This window comes from Xiphophorus hellerii, chromosome 24 (assembly GCF_003331165.1).
Source record: "Xiphophorus hellerii strain 12219 chromosome 24, Xiphophorus_hellerii-4.1, whole genome shotgun sequence".
In the NCBI taxonomy this organism is placed as follows: Eukaryota; Metazoa; Chordata; class Actinopteri; order Cyprinodontiformes; family Poeciliidae; genus Xiphophorus; species Xiphophorus hellerii.
In genome coordinates, this window is record NC_045695.1 from 2,578,417 (window position 1) to 2,600,756 (window position 22,340).

General features: G+C 40.6%; 1 protein-coding gene across 7 annotated transcripts in view; it reads right to left on the reverse strand.

Moving 5' to 3' along the window:
- Window positions 1–22,340, reverse strand: part of LOC116715817 (beta-1,3-galactosyltransferase 1-like) — a 147,611-nt gene that overhangs the window by 13,319 nt on the left and 111,952 nt on the right. For 5 of the 7 annotated variants that reach the window (XM_032556499.1, XM_032556496.1, XM_032556494.1 and 2 more), the window contains one exon: window positions 14,071–16,063. The exons of the other annotated variants lie outside the window; for them this stretch is intronic. In XM_032556499.1, the coding sequence (XP_032412390.1) occupies window positions 14,809–15,819 (1,011 nt within the window). In that variant the 5' untranslated portion in view covers window positions 15,820–16,063 and the 3' untranslated portion in view covers window positions 14,071–14,808. Of the gene's footprint in view, window positions 1–14,070; window positions 16,064–22,340 lie in introns of those variants that run through there. 7 annotated transcript variants of the gene reach the window in all.

Genomic DNA, 22,340 nt, shown 5'->3' on the forward strand with positions numbered 1-22,340 from the left:
CTTTGCGTTTAATCTTTCTGTGTGTTTTGTTCCACTCATGCGTTAACATGGCGGAGCATGTGCATCAAGAACAACATTAAAAAGTGTTGAGGTTGCACTCATTTTCACTGCGTGGCACTCAAACATGCACTGACACAAAGAACCAAACTAACAGGATTTCTTTGCCTTAGACTGGAAAGTGGACGTTAGCTCCAAAGGAACATCATTTTTCAATGACACATACTAATGACTTTTATTACAGCAATCATTGTTATCACCGCTGTAACTAAGTAATTGTTGCCACAGGGACAATGATGACCTGATGTTCTGAATGTAAGTCAGATATTGATTTAAACTGATAGACTGTGACGATCTAAGAAAGTAGTTCTTCAGCTGTCCATTGCTTTCCTAGGGAGGTGGGACTCTTGAAACTGTTAGTACCGCTGAGCAAACGATCAGAGTTTGTACCTGGTTCAGGATTAGTTTAATGTGTCTTCTGTTGTAGATATTTCTGTTGTGGTATGTCTTGAAGATGTAGTCTGTACAACAATAATCTCACCACAAAGAAATAATTTAAGGTAAATAGAAGTGGATTTCTTTGCACTCAAAACAATCTGTCTTTGCTTTAGGATTAACAATCAGCAACCCAAAGCTGATGAGAAGAGGTCATGACAAAGGTCATGCTAATACAGCAACAGATGGTTCTGGTGGAGTTAGCAACTTAATCTTCAAGGTGACCACAGGTGGCGTTGGTGAATATAAAGTTTTTTAGGTAAGAAAATCTATTGTTTCTTCTTTGTTTTTAGTTGTTTGTGTTCTCAGTCTATATAAAACATCTGCTATCATCCCTAAATCTTTTATTAGATTTAGAACTGATTTCCATGATAAGTAGCTACAACAGTCATTTGTATTTCCTCAGTGTTTAAGTCGACTGAATGATGGGTTGTGAAAATAAGTATTTTAACTTCCATACCAAGATTAGCATTAGCTTAAACAGATATTTAGGGCTTGTCATTCTGTGACAAATTATCTATAATGTGTGACTTTTGGTCTATTCTACCAGATTTAAGTGCTAATTTAAAAGTCAACAGTTGAATTATTCCTCAGCTTCAATCAAGCACACTGCAGACATCTGTCATGGCAGCTGACGGGGTGTAATTCCTTAAAAAATATAATTTTCAATGAACTGTTTCTTTGGTGTGTCATTGTTTTAGGAAAGAAAGGACCTTGCTGATATTATTCCATAGGGTTTGAAAAATATAACTGTTGTCTGATCGGGTGTAAATATGTCAGGTGAGATGAGCGAATCATGAATGTTATTCTTTGACCTTGGAAGCTGCTCTGGGTTTGGGGACGACCTTCTGCTCGCATCAAGTGTTCAATCTTCTCATTCATTAAAGTGGGAGAGTGTCACGGTTAAACCAAAGGCCAGTCGATGTGGGAGCGCTAGTATTTTTGTTCATCTGACCCCACCGGTGAGAAAATATTGCCTCTGTGAAGAATAAAAATAAAAAAGAAGCCGTCTTCACGTCTGTTAGGGTTTGTTTTCAACAACCGCAGGTGATTTTACTGACCTACATCACTGCTGATTTCTCAATTCAGATTAAAAATTCGCTTTGAAATAAATGAAGATAGCAGCCCGAAAAAAGAAATCTATACATGGACTGTGTTTGTAGCCCTCACTTTAGGGGGTATACTTTCTACTTGACCCATTCTCAGTTATTGAAGCAAATTATTTAAAGGTTTTATCGTTTGTTGCTGGAGTTCTGCTGTTAGTTTGCTGCATTTGGTCTGTTTTAACCTTTTGCTTTGTATCTCTGTGTGGTAGCCTCACAAAACACAGCAAAAAATAAATAAACTCCAAGTGTAGTCAATACAGCCGGTAAGATAATTGGCACAGAGAAAGTGTGTTTTTTTGTGTGTTTTTTTTTAAATTTGGCAAACTGTGAGGCAGGTAAGGTCACTTTTAAGGAGGTAATTTGTTCCTCTCTGTTCTGGTAGGTGGTACAAGGCTCCGAGGGCAAAGTGCAATAGATTTTTTCTGGTTTGCACTCAAGCTGCCAAATCCTCCACCGCTGATGTAAGAGCTGACTTCATCCACTTCCTGTCAACGCTTCATGGGGGGAAGCAAGAGAAAAGCCCCAGATCTTAAGGTGTGTACTTTGAAGGTCTTTTGTGTCCCTAGCTGGACTAGCTAACTATTTTCTTCCAAAAATAGTTTAAAAATGTACGTGCATCAGACTCCCGATGTAGAGAATGGTGACAAACACAAACTATTTGTAAGAATAACCTTTAGATGGAATCCCAGAAGGGTCAACAAAAAGCAAAAGTCCACTGAGTGTCATCAGTTTTCTGTCCAACATTGTTTTCTTCTCTCATGTATAAACGGCCGTATTTGCAGGTCAAAAATCAATAACGTGCATCAGTGTGTCGTATTTCTTTAAAGCAATCTCAGACAAACCAATTTCTTCTCCCCCACTGCTCTCAGTGAAAGAGAAAGCGAAGCAATCTTAAGAATATTTGTGCTGATTCTTCCCTCACTTCACCTGTTCTAACCACGCAGCCCAAATATAACAAGTTCACGCCCGTCCTCTCTCTCCTCGGCCTCACCGCTTTATGAGAAAAATGAGTCAACAGAAGTCGTGAGAGAAAGCTGAAATATGTTGAGCTGGAGCAAAAGAAGTTGTTTTATGAAAGACTTTGCACAGGTGCTAAGTTCTACAGATAAAGGACAACATTAACATTAATTGTGAGGTTGTAATTGACTGATAACGACACATTGTGTTATAAGTAAAGGTCATTATGGACGTTTGCACATCTACAGTCCAGTATGGCAAACTAGAGATAATTGAAAAGATAAGTTAGATGAATGAAGCTACCATTTTTCTTTATGTGTTAACATTTTCCTAAGACATTAAGTCCGATTGGATCTCTACGAGTCACCACGGTCTGGTTTTGCTGTTGACTAGCTACATAAGTTGTTAGCATCAACGAGAACAAAAACTATTAAAGTCAGATCTAGCTTGACTTTTTGAAAGAATTTTTATTTAAATACTTTTTAATTAAGTAGTTTTCATTTTCATAATGTGTGTCTATACTTGTTAGTCTGCTGCGTTTCAGCAGACTAGCTAAAAAAAAGTCACCAAATATTACAATGATCTATTAATGTACATAAATCCAAAGTGTTTTCCTGCTGATATTAATTTTGTGAGTTTTAATTTGTTTTAAACTGCTAAAGTCAGTAAAACCAGACAACGAGTGAACAACCTGCTATTTTTTCCCCATTTTGAGCAAATTTATGGCGACATCACTGCATGTAAGGCGTCATATTACTGAGAACCACCTGCAAATCTCCCTTCAAATAAATCCAATTGTTGATTTTTAATTCTACGTTTGCCCAGCTGTATTCGATTTCTTTATAGAAATGTAGCTGACGAGGTTTTCTAAATAATCTACTGAAAAATGACTTTTTATCTGGTTGTAGCAAAAATGTATGAAATAGAGCTGGATACCTTTAACCATCTTTTTATTCTGTATAATATCAGCGCTTGATAGAAGCATGGTGTGTGTTTTACGGGGGTATAATTGCTTTGCAAGGCCTGTTTGCATAGGTAATTAGTGCTGACAGACATTGGACTTTTTCTGTTTTTAATCAGCCGCCTGAATGGCAACGAGGGGAGGAAATTGCTGAGAGTGATTGTGGTCTATCATCTCAATTTGTCACAAACATTCTGAAAACAGTAAATACACAGAAAGTGTATTAAAAAAACATGTAAATTCAATCTCGCAGAAATTATGCGATTAAAGCGCTTTGCAGCTTCTGTGTCGGCCAGAAAGTCGAATGAAAAAATTAGATGAAAACAAGAGGAGCTTTTTTTTCTTAGAGGGATTTTTGTAGAAACTTAACTCACAACATGAAAGTGACGACCAGGTTTGGTGATTCCTCAGGGCAAGTCGCCTTCTTTTCCTGCCATCCAATCTGACATGTTTGTGAAATCCTCTTAAACTGGGACAACCAGTAGAGAAGTTGAATTGGCATGATGGGGAAATTTGTGCTTTTTTAAAAAAAAGTATATGTGAGTGAGTGAGTGTGTGAGTGAGTGAGAGTGATTTTGGTCTTATACAGCTACAAGATGCTGAGGAGGGACATTCAGTCCCTTCCAAAAGTATTTATACCCCTTTAAGTTTATCAGTTTATTAATTTAAAAGCCTTATAAAACATCCAGTGTTTTATAAGGCTTTTATTTGTTTATATAGGAGAAAATAAAGATGAAGTGGAATTAAAACGATTAAATAACTGTATCAGGATAGTGTTGGTAGTTTCCTTGGTAAAAGTACAAAGAATAAATAATTGTTTGATAGTTGTGTTAACACAGATACAATCTGATACTGTGAGTTTAAGCTTCAGTGTTTGAGCTTGGTGTGTTCAACATAAAACAGGAAATCAAATAATTGTGACAGTTCTTCATAACTGCAGTGACATTTGTGAATAATGTTTTTTTCCTCCCTCTTTTTTTATGATCTTAATTTCCCCGCCACCTTTTTGAAATCCTTTGCAGTCGGATTAAGATTAACAAATTGCACAGCTTTAGTTTCATGGATGGAAAAGTTTGTGACTTACAAACGCAAGTCACAGTTTTCGGACTTTTCCATAATCACTATAAAATAACGCTCGTAGCATGACAAATTTGGAAAAAGCTAAACAGATACGAATGGTTTCGCAAGGAGTCGAAAGAGTTTTATAGAAATTGGATGTAGAATCTTTTGGGTCTTCAGTAGTCCAACAAAATGTTTTTAACCGTGCTTTAAGGTGTTAGATAAGTGTGTTGTTATTGGGGCTATAAAGAAGGCCAGGGTCGCTCATTTGACTGGGTTTATGTCGCCTTGTGATTATCTCCCTTTAAGACCTCGGCCGTCATATTGTCCACATTGGCCCGTCGCCACTAACTTTCATTGTCTTAACGCCACAGGCGAGGAAGAGTAACTGCCTTCGATAAAATACACGGCAAAGACGAAAGAAGGATGCTGACTTTTAACAGCTGCCCACCAGGGCTGTGAGCTTTCCTCCTATACTTCCTAAAGTTCCTGGTGTTTGACTGCCTTTAAATAAAACCACACCATCTCTGCAGAGAGAATAATATGATCTATTTTCCCCCACATTCACTCACCGGCCCCAAACGGCGCACGCCCGGCCCCTTCGCGTCTAGTCTAAATAACAGCAGCTATTAATCTCGCCGACACTTGAGGCCTGATTGGATTTTCCGCGCAGCTCGTCTTGACACACCGCAGGATTTCTCATCTATTCAGGCGTCACCTTGTCAGATATTTATTTATTTGCTCGCTGCATACCTGCATTCAGCACCTGGGAGCTGCGTGATGAATGGGGAAAAAGTGCTATAAGACCTCGCTTATCAGTCGCCGGATGGTCTGAGGAGAGAGACAGGTGAAGGAAATGAGACAATTACAGGAGGTCAGGCAGAGCAACGCCTGGACGGAAATATGGAGCTAAAGCTGGTTTCAGTTGCAGTGTTTAATAATTATGTAATGTTATTACAAGTTAAACTCTATGTTACATTTCATTTTGAAAAGTATAATCTACACAGGTTTAACTTACTTTAAATCTTCTCTAAATCACAACTTTTCAACTAGAATGTCTTCAGAGTTAGCACTATTGTTGTGCCTCCGACAAGAAGCAGGAAGACTTTGTTGTTGTCCATTTATTCTCGCCTGATAAGCCTCCGGTCACTAGGTGGCAGCAGTGTTCAAATTCAAGGTGTCTGTGGATCCTTAAAAAGTCTTAAATTAAAAGTAAGTTGGCCTTAAATGTGTTCAGTTTTCTGTCAGGCAAAAAATTGAGTCACACGCAGACATCATTGTGTTGTGACTCACTGCTAACATACCATTGCTAGCTAGCTGGCTTTTTTTGCATCTACCATGGGTAAGTGAAAATTTAGTGCCAGTTGACCAGATGATGTTCATATATTTTTTTGGAGACACAGGTCTGAAATCTTACTGTGTTAAGTGTAAAAAAACTCCACAAAATTCCAGTGAATGATTTGACTTTCTTCTTTGAGAATCTTATAGACTGAGGAGTCTTGATTAAATGTTACTTATTGAGCTAATAAGTAACATTTGAGACTGAAAGCAATAAAATGAGCTCATTTTATTAATTTGTTTTGATAATCAGCTTGTGGAATGCTGATTATAAGTGGCTTATACAGATATATTAAATATAATCAGATTTTCGATAGTACGTTTTGTGAGTAAATTATATCCCAACACCAAACAGCTCCCCCTTCTGGCTGGAGGGTTAATGTGTTCTTTAGAAATCAGACTAATGCATTGTTTATCTCAGATTGTCTCAGTGGTTGAAGATTAAAAGCGTCTCTAAATACACATTTTAAGCGTTTGGGCTGGAATTTAAACAAACTGCAGATCCTGACAATGAAAGACAGAAAAAATAAAAGTTCAGATCAGGATTACAGTCATTTACTGTAATGTAGTAAGATTTTCATAAACAGATCCATTGCATTCTGGACCATTTCATAAGCAGTCTGTGGGAAATGAGATTATCAGTTCGATGTCCTGAAGCACGATACTGAAGTGTTTATATGTGAATAAGAATGTGCAAGGTCAGCTTTTGTGTGCTGCAAAACTTCACTATTATAAGCTATTTGCTAGTCTCTAGTTATGAAACATTAGTAAAATACATCAGATTGTGGCTGTAAACTGACAAAATATGGAGGTATTTTTCCCTGAAACAATCTTGTGATTGCATTTGAAAATAAAAACCCTTGTGTTTGTTCTATACACTCTGCATTTTGTGTCGACAAGTTCACAGACATGTCAGACAAGGACAAAGACAACGTGAGGCTGTCTCTCTAAACCCAGAAATATCATGTCTGCAAAGCAAGCCTCATGGAAACGGCCTTGTTATTATTATTATTATTTTGCATTCAGCGTCGTGTTTCCTTGTCAGCAACACAGAAGCAGCCAAAACAATCACTCCTTCATCTGCCGAGGCTTTCCTAAGCCGCACTGAGCGAGCCAAATCAGACGGGAGGAAGCGGCAACACAGTAGACGGAGGCTTAAGCCTGCCTCAGATTTTCAGAGACACGGCGGCGACACGTCGGGAGCTTCTGGGAGACGGATTTAGAGCCGGGATGTAAAAACAAAACACAGAGGGGAAAGGGACAAAAAGCCAACAAGTTAAGAGGGAAGTGGAGTCAGAAAGTATCATAGTAGAAATGCGCACAGCTTGATACGAGTGTGAGTTCCCCACAACACCTTACAGTGGCTAATGACGGCTCTGTTGTAGCTCCACACGAGGCCTTTCTCTTCTTTATTACAGAGGTCAACTTGTGAACTAAAGCAGAAACAAGAGCAATAAAACTGCTGGAAGCTAATCGGAGCCGGTCAGGGGCTAAAAAGACACTTTTTTTCTACTGGCCAGGAAAGGAGAAGTTCGGCGGTGGCAGCTGGAGCTCTCCTGGTTTGGCTTTTTAAAAATGGGGCTTATTCAGCTCATGCTGGGAATTAAATGAGAACGTTCACACTGCTGCCTTATCTGCCAGTTCAGCTCTGCCACAGGAAACGCAAGAAAATGCTGGAGCCTGCCTTGAAAAATTTAAAGGAGGGAAATGGATAACTTTGAAATAAAGAGAATAGTATCCCAGCTTACTAATTATAGTGAGAGTAATTGTGTTTGTTGATTCCAAAGACGTACTCAATTATTACAAAGTTTGGTGAATATAGAGGAAAAAGCAGGCTCATTATCCCGTGTCAGGAGGTTTATTCTTAGCCTTTGGTTACCAAATTCAAGAGTTTTGTTTTTCACCAATATTTCTTTCAGAACATTGTTTGCATTCAGAGTGACCTAACCAGCACTTCAATTGAATTCAATTTAAATAACTTTATTTGACCCCAAGCGGCAATATATGTTATTCATATATATAGTTGCTCAGGTCGTGGGTCGTTTCTGTTCACTGAAAAATTACTAAAGTTCATTTTGGGAGTTTTATTTTTTGCGTTATGGCCTCTGGGGGGCGATAATGTGCTGGATTTCTTTATTGTTCACTTACAAGAGGAGAAGAAGAAAATAACGGAAATTACTTGGGTTACACTGATTTCAGTTTTGTGAAATAAAAAACAGCTTGTTTCTAGTGCAAAAAATTCTTTTTTTAAAATCCAAAAACATTTTCTTTTTTTCAAAATTGCCGCGTTTCCATTAAGCAAATTTATTTTTGCAATTCTAATTTGCTCAATTTTATGGTCAACGGAAACACAGCTACTGAAACTCAGCGCCATTCGTTATTGTTCGGTATTTTTGAGTTGTTTTGTGGCTGTTACAGCGCCACCGATTGGCCCGGCATGCCCACTACATCGCTCTCAGTGGTTTTCCTTCCTGTCATGTGAACGCGCATCTTTTTTTAATCGTTTACAAAAATGTATCGTGTTCGTCTTTGTGTAGAATGATGTTCGCTTTTGGTGGTGGCAGGATCATACTGTAGGAATGATTTTTTTTTCACGAACAAAATCTGTTGGAGGCTGGAGGAAAAAATAGCTTCTGACCATTTTTGTGTTGATTCATCATGTAAAGACACTGGAATTTGTGCTCAATGTAAAACCTAGTTATGCACCAATACGTCGACCGTGATTTCCTTAATTTTGGGAGATTTTAGATGAGCCGATACTTGCATGTGAAATCAATATTATCCACCGATCTCATCTACGGCTTGCTTTATGAGGGCGGACTCCCTCGCCGCCTCCTGACGGGTCGAGCGAGCGTTGCTGGTTCGCAGGAAGCAAAAGAAAACCCAGACGACAGGGGCGACCTTTACAACGATGTTTGACACTTTCAGCAGAAATAAAGAGCTTTAGCTGAGAATGTTGACATGAGAAAGTCAGGCAGTCTGCTCCAGCTACCTGAGCTCCACTCTGAGCCCATGAGCTATTTATGAGGCTCCGCTCTGAAATATGCAAATATTAATAAGCTCGCAGCTGGTCATAAATATGAGACTGCGGCGCTCACAGGAAGGTGAGGCCGAGCTCTGGGCCTCCTCCAGTTCCAGGGGAGCAGCTTTCATCCCAGGACATTAAGAGTTAATTTATGGCCGCCGTTATGCAGATTCAGGCCGGCTGTCACGCTCGTCTCTGTCAGGCGCGTCCTGATGTACGCGTCCAATTTAAATCCCATCCATCTGTTCCGGGTGACGGGAAATAATTCACGCTGTGAAGCTCTGTCAGCGACTGGACCGTCTTGTCCCGCTAGATATCAGTTTTCATGTAACTTTTTGGGTTTTCGCGTCTCGGCTGTCTCAGTTTGACGCTCCTCGCCTCACGAGGCTCTGCAGAGGAATCTGAAAACAAACGCACCCTTCATCGATTTCTTTCGCACAACAAGTCCGACTGTTCGATTGAATCGACTTTTGCTGCTGTGTGCATCTAAACAGTGAAAGCTTTCTGCTGTTCTAATATTTGTAAATCACATAGGTTTCAAGACTTTGAAAAGAAAAGTAGAATCTTTAGAGTATTTGTGAGCAGAAAGCAAATTTCCCTGAAAGCAACACGAAGAATGACCTCCATCTGCTCTTGATGGAAAATTTGTCCCCTGTAGGTTTCAGAAGGGGCTACAGTTTTCTCCCTACACACCTCATGGTCCAACACACACACACACACACACACACACACACACCCACCCCCACACGCACACACACACCCCCACAGACACACACACACAGCCTGCAATCAGCTTCCATCAGATCTGAACCCAACATGCCCTCTGAAACCTACACAAACCAGACAGATCTCCAGTAATATTCTTGCTTTTAGGCAACAACAACAACAAAAAAAAACATCCAGCGCTTCCAAAAATAACCTCCGGTCACCAAGGCTGCACTGACCAGGAAATGTTTCAGCACGGCACACATGGAGGAGCTCGGTGTCAGGTCAGCCTGGTTCTCTCACCTTGGTGGAGAAGTGAGAACGCAGATGGTGAATTATTCCAGAGATTCTCGTAAAGCCTCGAGTTCAAGTGACACGGAGGTCATGTGAACTGAAAGGACAATTAGCGTAAAAAGAAAGTTCAAACATGATTAGAAAAGGGCTTAAAGAAAATAACATTTTCTGCAGCCGATTAATCCGCTTTGAGAAAATTGCCCCCAGAGTCTGAACCGACCAACCAAACTGAGATCTCTGAGCTCCAAACTCCAGACGTGTTCACATCCACCAACCTCGTTATTTCTTATATATAATGACCAACACTGAGTAGTTATTAGGCAGCAGGAAAATTATATGAGATCATAAACAGGTTTTGCCGGTGCAAATCTGAAAAGTGCGGCGTGTTTATATAAACGCAGTGGAAACACATTTTGCTGCAGTTAGACATTTTCAGGCTTTCTTTGCTAAACAGCTCAAACTCAGATTGGATGAAGAGTTCGCGTGAACATATATTTTCAAGTTTGCCACAAATCTTCAACTGGTCTTGGCTTTGGACTTTGACTAGGCCATCTTCTTACATTAACATGCTCCGATCAAAACCTGGATCGATCTTCCAGAATTGTGTTTTATTAACCTCCATTCATCTTCCCATTAACTCTGACTCACTTCCACCTAGCATGATGCTGCCAAGTCTAATTTTAGATCAAAGGCTTATATTTAGACACATCAGTTGTTCTGCTTTAAATCTCACAATAACTTTATGCCTCACTTGCCTGCTGCTGTTTCTTGGTCACTAATGTCCTTTTCCAAGTAAAAGAGGCTAAAAACAAAATGCTAACAATTTTAAAACCAACAGTTTGTTGCTATAATGTTGGAAGATGCATAAGAAACATCAAAGGATGTCTTTGTTCAGAAATGGAAGCTTTCCTGATGGTCCAGCTCTCTGCCTCGCTCCTCGTTACGAGCCCCATTTACCACCAACCTTGAACTAATCACACGCCTTTCATTTCCCCTCATCTTAGCTGGTTTTAAACGCTCCACCACTGGGTTACTCGGCCTATTGCAGGGTGTACCACTACTCAGCATATTGCATCCAATTGCCATGGGGGCGAGGCGAGCGGGATCATAGAAATGCAAAACGCACCACTGAGCCCCAAAGAAGCTGTGAATGCCAATTATTTCATGCGTGTACTCGTCGGCAGACTGTTCCTGGAAATTTTCTGCAAGAAAATAAAGTTATTAACTGATAACGGCGTGGCAGCCAGAGGATGAGAGGCGGTTGTTTCCACACGATGAAAACGTGCGCGTTGTGAAGTTGCGCACTGGAGTAGAACTCCCAGGTCGCGTCACAGTTTTGCCGGAGTAAGTCATCAAACAGGAGCGTTTGACGCCGACACATCAACCGGGAATATTTCCATTATGAGGAAGTCATTAAAGCCGGCGCGCGTTTTCTGCTGACAAAATACCCAAAGGTTTCCCACGGTGGAGCCATTTGAGTGCGGCACCTCATCGACAGCGTTTTATTTCTCCTGCATGGAGTCCCACAGGACCGCCGCCGCTCCCAGACACGCTGACGGCGCTCAGTGTCATCCATGTTGCATCCCACACATGCCAGACACCTGGTGTAACACTTGACAAGTGTCAGACTGAAGCCGCAAAGTGGATGACCTTTGAAGAAAGTCAATCAATATGTTTTTCCTTCAATTGCATTCTTCTTCAAAGAGGGAAAGAAAATGTCCTCCTCATTTTGGCTTTCCTCATTTGTAGTCTTTTGTGAAAAAGAGCTGCCAGGCGCTAATGATTTCAGATAATTACGTTCACTGCCACACGAGCTCAAGTGGTGACACACAGGGGTCACCAGATACATCTTTGTTGGCCTTATGTAATAATATTAAATTTATTATTCAAACTGATACATGTTAAAACACCCCAAACAATACTGGGCCTTCAGGGAAGCGTTTGAATGACTATACAGCAACAGTCTTAGTCAATCCACAGGAATGAGTAAACAACAATCCTTCAAATGTTTGCTTTCATGTCAGAGAAAAGAAAAAGTCATACAGTAAATTGCTAATAGCGCTATAAATTTCAATAGCAATCTTTATCCTAATGTATGTAATTCACGCCAAGCAGTGGTGAAAGGGGACTCATTTTTTGCTTAGCATTTCTGCTAACTTTGAAAATGTTTAGCACAGCTAGCTTCCCCTATATACATTTTTTACCTGATAAACTCTACAGCGCTAATTTACATGGTTGTTTTGTAAACTTTCAGTTGAATAAAGTTGAACACTTGTTTCCTCAGACACAATCATGCAGGTAGAAGTTCAATTACAAATTTAATCTAGATATGATATAAAATGTGTCACTGACGCATAGTGGCTATCAACATGGTTAAATTTAGCATTAGCTTCCACTAAAAACCATGTTGGTTTAGCACTAGTATTAGTAGAACTAATATTTATGTTTAGCGCTTTAGGTTTAGCGCAACTAACGTCTGAGTTGGTTATTTCAGTCTCAATGACAGCAGAACAAATTAAATAGCCCAATGAAACTATTTTGTTAGTTGATGCATCAATATGTGAAAAAACTTCCAAATCAAGAAGGGATTATAAAGAGGAGAGTTTAAACAACCAGAAGTTTTTGGTGACGAGTCATCCTGGAGGATCCTGGGTTCCATCAAACTCCAGCTAGAGTTTGTTGGACGATCTTAAAAAAGGAGAAAACAAGTTAGAAAACTCGAGAGTAGGAGGCTGCACCACTGGAGCTGGAGGTCTTCAGTTTTATAGGAACTTAACAGATAACAGAATCCAGTGATTAGGTTTGTGAGTATTTATCCTGTGTAATTAAACTAGTTTGTGAGAAAACTGTTATTCTGATCTCTTTCAGGCGTCCTGAACAATATTCTATTGCTTTAAATATTATTTAACTTCCCAACCACATTGTGCTGCTTTCATTTTTATCCAAAACCTTCAGTTTGGTTTAATGTAGATCAGTTGAAAGTGCTGCTCACACAACATTGGTTGGATGTCTTGGTGCTCAGTTTATAACAGAGTTATTCTGTTTAGAGGTTGATTATTTGATTCTCAGCTCAGCCATCAGTAGATTCCAACCATCTGATCAGATAATTGGTCACAGGGATGAGGATTAATTTTTTTTTATCAGAATATTGATTACTGGTGGCTTTTGATGTGTGTGTGTGTGGGGGCGTGTGTGTGTGTGTGCTGGGTTAATTGTTTTCACAGAAAGAGGCCAATCAGCATAAGGTTTGTTTTAAGGTTTGGCTGGTTAAAAGTAACTAATGGATTATGTTCTCCTCACACCACAGTTAATGGCCTAAAACATAATTAATACGAATAACAGTGGTTCACTCAAACCAAACCTTAATGTGACTGAAATAGCAAACAAAAACCCAAACTGGCCTGAACATTCAAGTTTTAAATAATTACTCCTGACCTTACCATAACATTTTGCAGTATGTCACTCTGTTTTGTGAGAAACTCGCTGACAGATTTTCCTGTAAGCCACAACTCGTCTGATGAAAGATTTTAATAAAACATTATTCCTGACTAATGCAACTTAATGGCACAAAATGGGCAGAAAAAATGTGTGATTCATGTAGTTTGGGAAAAATGTCTCATCCTTCTATTCTACTGTTAAACAAGTTATTTTTGCAGGACCTCAAGTACCTTGTAAAAGTGGTTTATGTCATTCATAATGTATTTAATTCAGATTTTATGTGATAGGCGAACACAAACAGGCATATTTGGGATATTAAATCTAATACAACACCCAATATTTTCACTTTACAACATTGTGTTGCTGTCACATAAAATCCCAGTGAACTTCATAAAGGTTTGTGGTTGTAACAAGGTGTGTATACTTTTGCACTGCCACTGTAATTGCTGAGAGGCATTTTCCAGCTCATAGTTGGACAGACTTTGATTTAATCACACCATGGAGTCTGCCTGATTTGTCCACCACCTGCACCGACAGCAGGAATGCTTCCAGAGGCGGCACTTGCTGTGAAGAGCGCAGCTGCTGAAGAGAGCGGCCGCCGTAATTAGATGCTTTCGCTCCTATGGAGAAATCAAATGTATATTAACTTCCAGGTTACGTGCATTAAAAGTGTGCAGAACAAATCAGTCGTAAAATTGTATGAAACAGGTTTATTTAATCTCAAGTAATGGAAAAAGAACGAAAAAGCACTCAAAAACAGTAAGATCTGTTCTCAGTATATACTTCTCCTGCTCTCTTTGTTCAAGTAATAGAAAATGCCGCCGTTTGCAGCCTGCTCACAGCGCTGCTAGAGACAAAATACTGCACTGCACACATCAGAGGTTAACATTCACCTGGGAATGCTAGCAGCCATGTTTTCACTCTGATCTGATATTCTTTAAATCTTTTAAAAAAACAAAACGTCTGTGCAAAACATTGATGTTCTCTCATAAACACTACTGCGTTCAACATCAACTCATCACATTGTAGATCCACAATAGTCCTCACAATGACTGCTGTAGTATCGGATATCCAGAATAACACCTTGATCAGAAAATACAACAAATACATGAGGAACATTCAAAAATCAGAGCTTGCAACTGAGCCGAGCAGAGCGTCTGTCAGCTTTTCTCTCATCTGCACTCCTGATAATTGGGGACAGTCTGTGTCTTGTATAAATGAGAAGCTTAAACACATGTTTATGCTTCCCTGTCATGTAAAAATCCTTCCACTGCTGGCGTGGACAAGTATCCACGGGAGGGTTCTGCACGTTCCTCTCTCGGCCCCTCCTTGGAGTTTGAGTGAACGGGTTAATCCAGAGGAGTTTGCTTTGGTCTTGCACAGGAAAGCAGAACAAAGCCCCTGAAAGCATCTCTGGAGGACGGATCAGTCTGCTAACATTTCAAGTGTTTCTTGCTGGTCATGTCGTTCCAGATGCGGTGCATCTCTTCTGGGGAGATCTGGTGGACGGTGACCACCCGGCGGTAGCGGCAGAGACTGTACGCCATCTTCCAGTGGTTGAAGCCGCTGTTCTGGAAAGGGTGGATGCCTAACTTGCGGAGGCACACGCCAACGTACACGTCTTCCAGATGCAGCAGCCTGGTGTGTAAGGAGGTCTTGTATATGAGCTCAGCTACGTCTGCAGAGAAGACGTATCCTGTGCCAGAGCAGAACGGTGGGTATTTGCTTTCTGGGTAGAGATCCCTTGGCATGTACCACTTGCTGCGCATGTCTCTGATTGGCCCACCGTTGATGACATAGCCTGTAAAATACCTCCGCCTTGGCTTGGTGGTGGGCTTAAGGAGGTTATAGATGAGGTTCTCCATGTTGACAAAGATGTCGCTGTCTGTTTTGAGAACGTATTGAGACTTAGGGCAGAATGTGGCCACCCAGCGCATGCCCATCAGCGTTTTAAGCGTCAGGTTGTGGTACGAGTCAATAAAATCCTCCACGACTATGTCATGAAATATCTGACTCTCCTGCTCCACCATCTGGTTGAGGACAGTGTCTATGCTCCGGCCCAGTAGGAAGAGCGTGACCACGCGCACATCCGGAAACGTTGTCTCGTCGCCCCATGTCTCCCTGATGGCCTGGCGGGCGTTGAACTCCTTGTGGGTGGTGCTGATCAGGATGACGAGGAAAGGCGGCTCGGCCTCGCACTTCTTGGCCTCGTTGATGAGGTAGCCGAAGTCATGCGGGTTGAGAGAGCGCGTGCGGATGTTGCTGAACGTGGAGTTCTTGCTCACTTTGGGGGCCTTGCGCATCGGGATAGAAACTTGGCCCACGTAGGAAGAGGAAGGGCGGGAGCCGCTCAGGTACCACAGAGCGCTGGCCCAGCATACCACCGTCAGCAAGTACAAGCAGGAGACCTTAGAAGGCATCACTGTTCCCTGGGCTGGCATCATCAGCAGCGGCGGCGGTAGTGTTGGAAAAGTTGAGGCCACATCTCCATGAGTAGCGTTAGAGCTGGCGGCGCAGCGTCTGGCTGCCTCCGCAACACCGCTGACATTAATTTCAGATAATGGTTCCTCTACTGACTACTGCTGGTGTTGTGACTGAGAAGGAGTACTAAGGAGGCGCCTTAAATCTGTAGCTTCACAGACTCCCATTGCAGCTCGGAGAAAGCTCCTCAATTTTCTGTTGTTGCATCTGGCAAAACAAAAATGGAAAGACAAATCAAAGCCATGTAATAAAACAGCAGCAAGACCAGCATGTTAACCAGTGGAATAGATTTTATATTCCGGACCAGGCATTTATAGTGGCACAGCACATTTTTTTCCCTCCCCATTTCATTACAGCCTATAAAATCAGCAGCTGTGCAGGCTTATCCTGTCACTGTGATGAGAGCACTGTAGTTTGAAGAAAGAGAATATCAGGAGGAACACTGGGGCCCGCTCCATCTTCAGTCCTACCACTCTCTGTTTGCAAATGCTGTTTATCTCGGTCTTATCCTCCTCGGACCAAGGCGGCGTCTGACAAATCAGAGCAACAGCAGCAACAGAGAGGAGGAGGAAGAGACGGATGGAGGCAGAGGAGGTGAAACGGTCTCACAAGAACAGATTAATATCCACTTCCTCTTCTCATTCTCCCACCTCTTCACTCTGCCTCCTCTCGCCTCATGTAGACTTTACATATTATTTTGTGAGCTGCACAGAACCTTGTTGCTAACCAAACACCTACAGCATCTGACAGTTCATGCTCACGCCATAAACTTTTCTACATTTTGTCAAAACCTCAATGTATGCTAATAGAATTAAATGCAACAGACAAAAATAAAAAATGGTTAAAATGCAACAAGAAAATAAAACCAAGTGCCTCAAAAGGAGAAGGTTGTAGTAAAAAACTTGTTCTCAAGTACACTGCCTGGCCAAAAAAAAAGTCGTCACCAAAAAATGGTCACACTCTCTAATATTTTGTTGGACCGCCTTTAGCTTTGATTACAGCCCGCATTCGCTGTGGCATTGTTTCAATAAGCTTCTGCAGTGTCACAAGATTTATTTCCATCCAGTGTTGCATTAATCTTTCACCAAGATCTTGTATTGATGATGGGAGAGTCTGACCACTGCGCAAAGCCTTCTCCAGCACATCCCAAAGATTCTCAATGGGGTTAAGGTCTGGACTCTGTGGTGGCCAATCCATGTGTGAAAAAGATGTCTCATGCTCCCTGAACCACTCTTTCACAATGTGAGCCCGATGAATCCTGGCATTGTCATCTTGGAATATGCCCGTTCCATTTGAGAAGACAAAATCCATTGATGGAATAACCTGGTCATTCAGTATATTCAGGTAGTCAGCTGACCTCATTCTTTGGGCACACAATGTTGCTGAACCTAGACCTGACCAACTGCAGCAACCCCAGATCATAGCACTGCCCCCACAGGCTTGTACAGTAGGCACTAGGCATGATGGATGCATCACTTCACCTGCCTCTCTTCTTACCCTGATGCGCCCGTCACTCTGGAACAGGGTAAATCTGGACTCATCAGACCACATGACCCTCTTCCATTCCTCCAGAGTCCAATCTTTATGCTCCCTAGCAAACTGAAGCCTTTTTTTCTGGTTAGCCTTACTGATTAGAGGTTTTCTTACGGCTACACAGCTGTTCAATCCCAACCTCTTGAGTTCCCTTCGCATTGTGCGTGTGGAAATGCTTTTGCGTTCACAATTAAACATACTCCTGAGTTCTGCTGTTGTTTTTCTTCGATTTGATTTGACCAAACGTTTAAGTAATCGCCGATCACGATCATTCAGGATTTTTTTCCGACCACATTTCTTCCTGGAAGACGATGGTTCCCCACCATCCTTCCAGTTTTTAACGATGCGTTGGACAGTTCTTAACCCAATTCTAGTAGTTTCTGCAATCTCCTTAGATGTTTTCTCTGCTTGATGCATGCCAATGATTTGACCCTTCTTAAACAGACTAACGTCTTTTCCACGACCACAGGATGTGTCTTTTGCCATGGTTGTTTAAGAAATGAGGAGTTACTCATTGCATCAGCTGGGGTTAAATAACTTGTTGCCAGCTGAAAGATAATCGCCTATGCAGTACTTATCCAATAGGAGGCTTGTACCTATTTGCTTAGTTAAATCCAGGTGGCGACTTTTTTTTGGCCAGGCAGTGTATATGATGCAGTTCAGATTTCATAAACACTTTAGCTTCACCAATATATAAACTGATTTATTTTGCTGTCAACTATCATTATTGATAACCGAAACTTCAACACGGACGCCAAACGTTGTTCAACTGAATGTTTAACAAAACTGTCAAGTAAATTAGCATTTTAGAATTTATCTGGAAAAATGGAGAAGCTAGGTGAACTAAACAAAAAAATGAGCTCCGCTATTACTGCATTAGCTGATTAATAAGTATGTCAATTAGCTGCAGGTATATGAATTCTTGTGGAGAAAAACACAGCACTGGTGATGGCAGTATCATTCTGGGTTGATGCTACATCCAAGCAGGGACAGAGAAGCTGGTCAGAGCTGAACAGGGGATTTAGGAGGATCACCAGCTGAAAATATTTATTACATTTGAGTGGATTTGGGTATCAGCTGGCGTCCGACGGAGATGATTGATGTGCAGCTGAGAGTCTGTTTGCTGTCAGAACGTCCAAGTAAATTAAATCCCATCTTTTCAAAGACTCTTATTCGCTCCAGATAGGCTGTAATCTCCTGTGATGTGACAGCAGCTCTGCATACCACAAGCGACGATAGAAAAAAAATAATAAAATCAGATTAGAGATAGCCCATTCTGCAAAGATGCCTCTGGTGCTGTGTTCTAAGATAGACGGGCTGGAGATGCGAGCGGCTCGTTCCTTTATCAAGCCATGGATTCTGTTGTGTCTTGCGGGACCGCAATTGGTCTTTTCATCAAGGCGTTTGTTCCTCCTCCCTCCACTATCTCTTCCCTCTCCCTCTGAAGCAGATTCATCAATCTCATGGTCCAGTAGAAGCCATCTCATCACGGCTGCTTTCCCACCCCCCCTCGGCGTGCCCTCAATCACACCCTCCCTCTCCACTTCACTGAATGCTTGATTCATCTTTATATGTCTCGCTGCCTTCCTCCCCCGCCTCTCCTCAGCCTTTTATTGTTTTTGTCTAGTTTTAGGCCTCCTACACCAACATCTTCCTTTGCTCACATCACTTGAAACTCTATTTACCCTCTCTGCCATGCTCTATTTTTTTTCTTCTAGGGAGGAGTCAGCCATCCTTTTTTTTTCTAACTTCTTGACAGCTCCTACCTGCTACCTAAGCTTCTTTAAAAAAAAAAAGAAAAGAAAACTCACCAAATTATCATATTCACCCTATATTGTCGACCTTACTCCCAATCTTCCTGTTAGAGCGTCACCTTGCTTTGCCTCAGGGAAGGATTATTGGATTCATAAAGTACTTTACACTCACTTTTCCAGCAACCGGAACAAGCAATATCCTCCAGAGTGATGCACCTCACGGGATTCTGAGACTCTGCTTCCACGTGAAGTAAACTGAAAGATGGATGTACAGTTTCATGCTGCTCTGTGACTTTGAAATGCATTAGCAGTCGGCAGATGACCTCTTTGTTGCGTGTTTTACTTTTATGAAATTCTACAAGGCGAAACAGTTTTCCAACTTTGTGCATCTTAAAGTAGGGATGTGGTGAGAGTTTACTGCACACATTCCTAGAGAAATATCTAACATTCAAAAAGCGTTTTGCTTGGTTATGAATAACTATCAAGTGTCCAAGGTAAATATTGACGAAATTAGTCAGTGAGATCAAAATTACCAAGCTGTGGCTCATTTGATTATCAGAAAATAATAGTCTAGTAGTTTACAGTCTCTGTTACTGCCTAAGTAGTGTTAGGTATTAAGAATGAAAGCTAATAAAACATGAAAATAACCCAAAAAAATTAACCAAAAAAAGAACTGAACCAATCACCAGTAAAGTGACGTATGAACAGTGAATGTTTAAAACCAGGTTTATGGTTAGAGATTTGGAGACGAGCCAAATTAACTTTAGTATGTAAATTAATGACAACATTAGTATGTGTTTAAACAACCAGTTCACGATGCAGAGCAGAACTGAGGATATAAAAAAATGCTGATATAAATTTCAATAACCTCTAGGACAGCTGATTTTTAATGTATTAAGTATCCATCTTAATCAGGTATTAAATTAAATGGCATCTAAAAACGTTTATGGACAGTTTTGGGAGCCGTATGGTAGCAGTGATGAGTTACATTCAGAATTAGCGGTTCAACTTGTCAACAGAGAAACTAGCGCTGCTGCGTTATTTTATGTCTCAGTGTACGTTTAACACTGTTAATATCAATATGTTAATGAGCGCAAGCTGTTTGCTACAGCAGATTGTGGAAAACCTGTTTTGGTGGCTACATTTTAGCATTAGAGAGTTTAGCTTTGCTAGCAGCTGAGATAAGGAACAAAACAGAAAACTGTTCAAAGGGAGTAAAATCATGTTGCAGGAGTGAAGCAGTTTGTCATTGTTAAACTATTTCACTGTTGAAACAAGTTTTTCAATAATGCTACTGATGAATTTAAGGTTGGAAATTGGTTTGTGTTTCTGCAGTGATGACTTGTCCAGATTATTCTCTTTTATCAAAGCTCTGACTGCTTTTGTTTTCACAGCTTGGGGGACGTTTGAGCAAAGCTTTGGTCCAATTGATGTCAAGATCGACCCTCTAATTTATTGTTCACTTTGGCATGATTTTTATTTTTGTTTTCTGGTTCATTTTAGGAGGTAATTGTTTGGATCTCTTACACTTTCAGATTTGTAAAGCCATGTATCATTTTACTTTCACTTCAGCATAACGTGCTACATGACAAAATGTAGGAGAAGAAGAAAAATAAAGGGCTTTGAGTAGTTTAGCATGGTGCTGCATATAGAGCAATAAAAGGCTAGCAAGGTTACGTGGTGACTAAGTGCTACTTTTATGTAGCTCCATAATGAATGCCTTGCTAATAAAACCAAGCTAATAGTTAAAAACCACCTCACTGCAGCGTAAACATACATTAGCATGAAAATGAAGCAGAAAGAAATTACAGTTATTTTCGACAGCCAGTCGCAAGACTCTGTATTGGCAGCGGGAACTGTTGTCATGACAGCACGACGGCGAGCCATAGGAGAACCGAGTGACAGAAAACGATGAGAAGTAAAGCAGGCTTTCTGCCATATGCTGGTGTTAAGTGATGGGGTGTGTTGAATGCTGCTCCTTCCCCTTCACATGGAAAAGGATTTTAGGCCTGAATTGAGCTTTTCTGCACTAGTTATTGCTCCATTACTCCTCATGTTATGATCGCCTGCGTGGCAGAAAAGTCAGCTGGTAAAACAGAATACTAAATTCAGTGCAGTAATGAAACATTCATGCACTTCTTAAGCGTTAGCCCTTTCGACTGATTTTTCTTTTTTAACAGTTAAAACTAAAAAGAAAAAAAAACTAACTTGTGTAATCAGGTACTAAATTTATTTCAAGACTCTCACAAGTAATTGGGAAACATCTTTTTATGCCTAATTGTAGCAGATGGGGAAAATTTCCTTCTCATTGCAGACTTATTTTAACAGTATACTAGTTTAGAAACTTCAGGGCTGTGGAACAGCAACTATAAAAAGTCAGGATCATAACAACCTAACATCTGTCCAGACCTTGTATCTTTGGAATTCACTCATTTTGACCAGGAGGAACACAGTTAGGACACTTGGTCTACATGCTGCTCTGCATCTTCTCTGGATGTCCTGGTGCAGAACTAAAAACCTAAAATATTAATAAAGATTAAAGTTGCAGCAGAAGGCTGCTCTGAAACTGACCTGATGACAGGAATCCCTCAGAGATGTCCTACTTTTTTTAGCTTCATGAGTTGGTAGACACTCGTTTTGTCTCCGCATTAGATTTTTTTTTTCTGTGACTATCTCATTTTGTAACATTAGAGCTGCAAACTTCAACACATTTTCCTGAGACCTTAAGCAATAAAAAAAACAAAGATCCAAATGTCTTCCTTCCAGTCAATTCTATAAAGGCCTTAAATTCATGCAAAATATAAGTTTGCCTTAAATATGTTAGTCACAGGTCTTTAAATTTTGTCAGTATTATGTAATCTTGTATGTGTAGATTTTTTTTTCTTCTCTCGCTGGATTTTTTTTTTTTTATCAGACAAAAGTTTGAAACATTTTTGCATTTTATGACTTGAGGTGGTTGAGGCTACTGCTAACTAGCTGCTGATAAGCCCTTGCTAGCTAGATTTAAAAAAAAAAATCTATCACGGGTAAGTACAAATTTATCACCAGTGTTTGTTTCCAAACAGACTCTAGAATGTTCCCCTATATTTATCATTTTTTCAGTCTTAAATTTCATTCAAGGTGGAATTAAAAAAGGTCTTTAAAAGTCTTAAATTCGACCTGTTAAAGACCATGTATCTTTGTCGGTCTGTCAGATA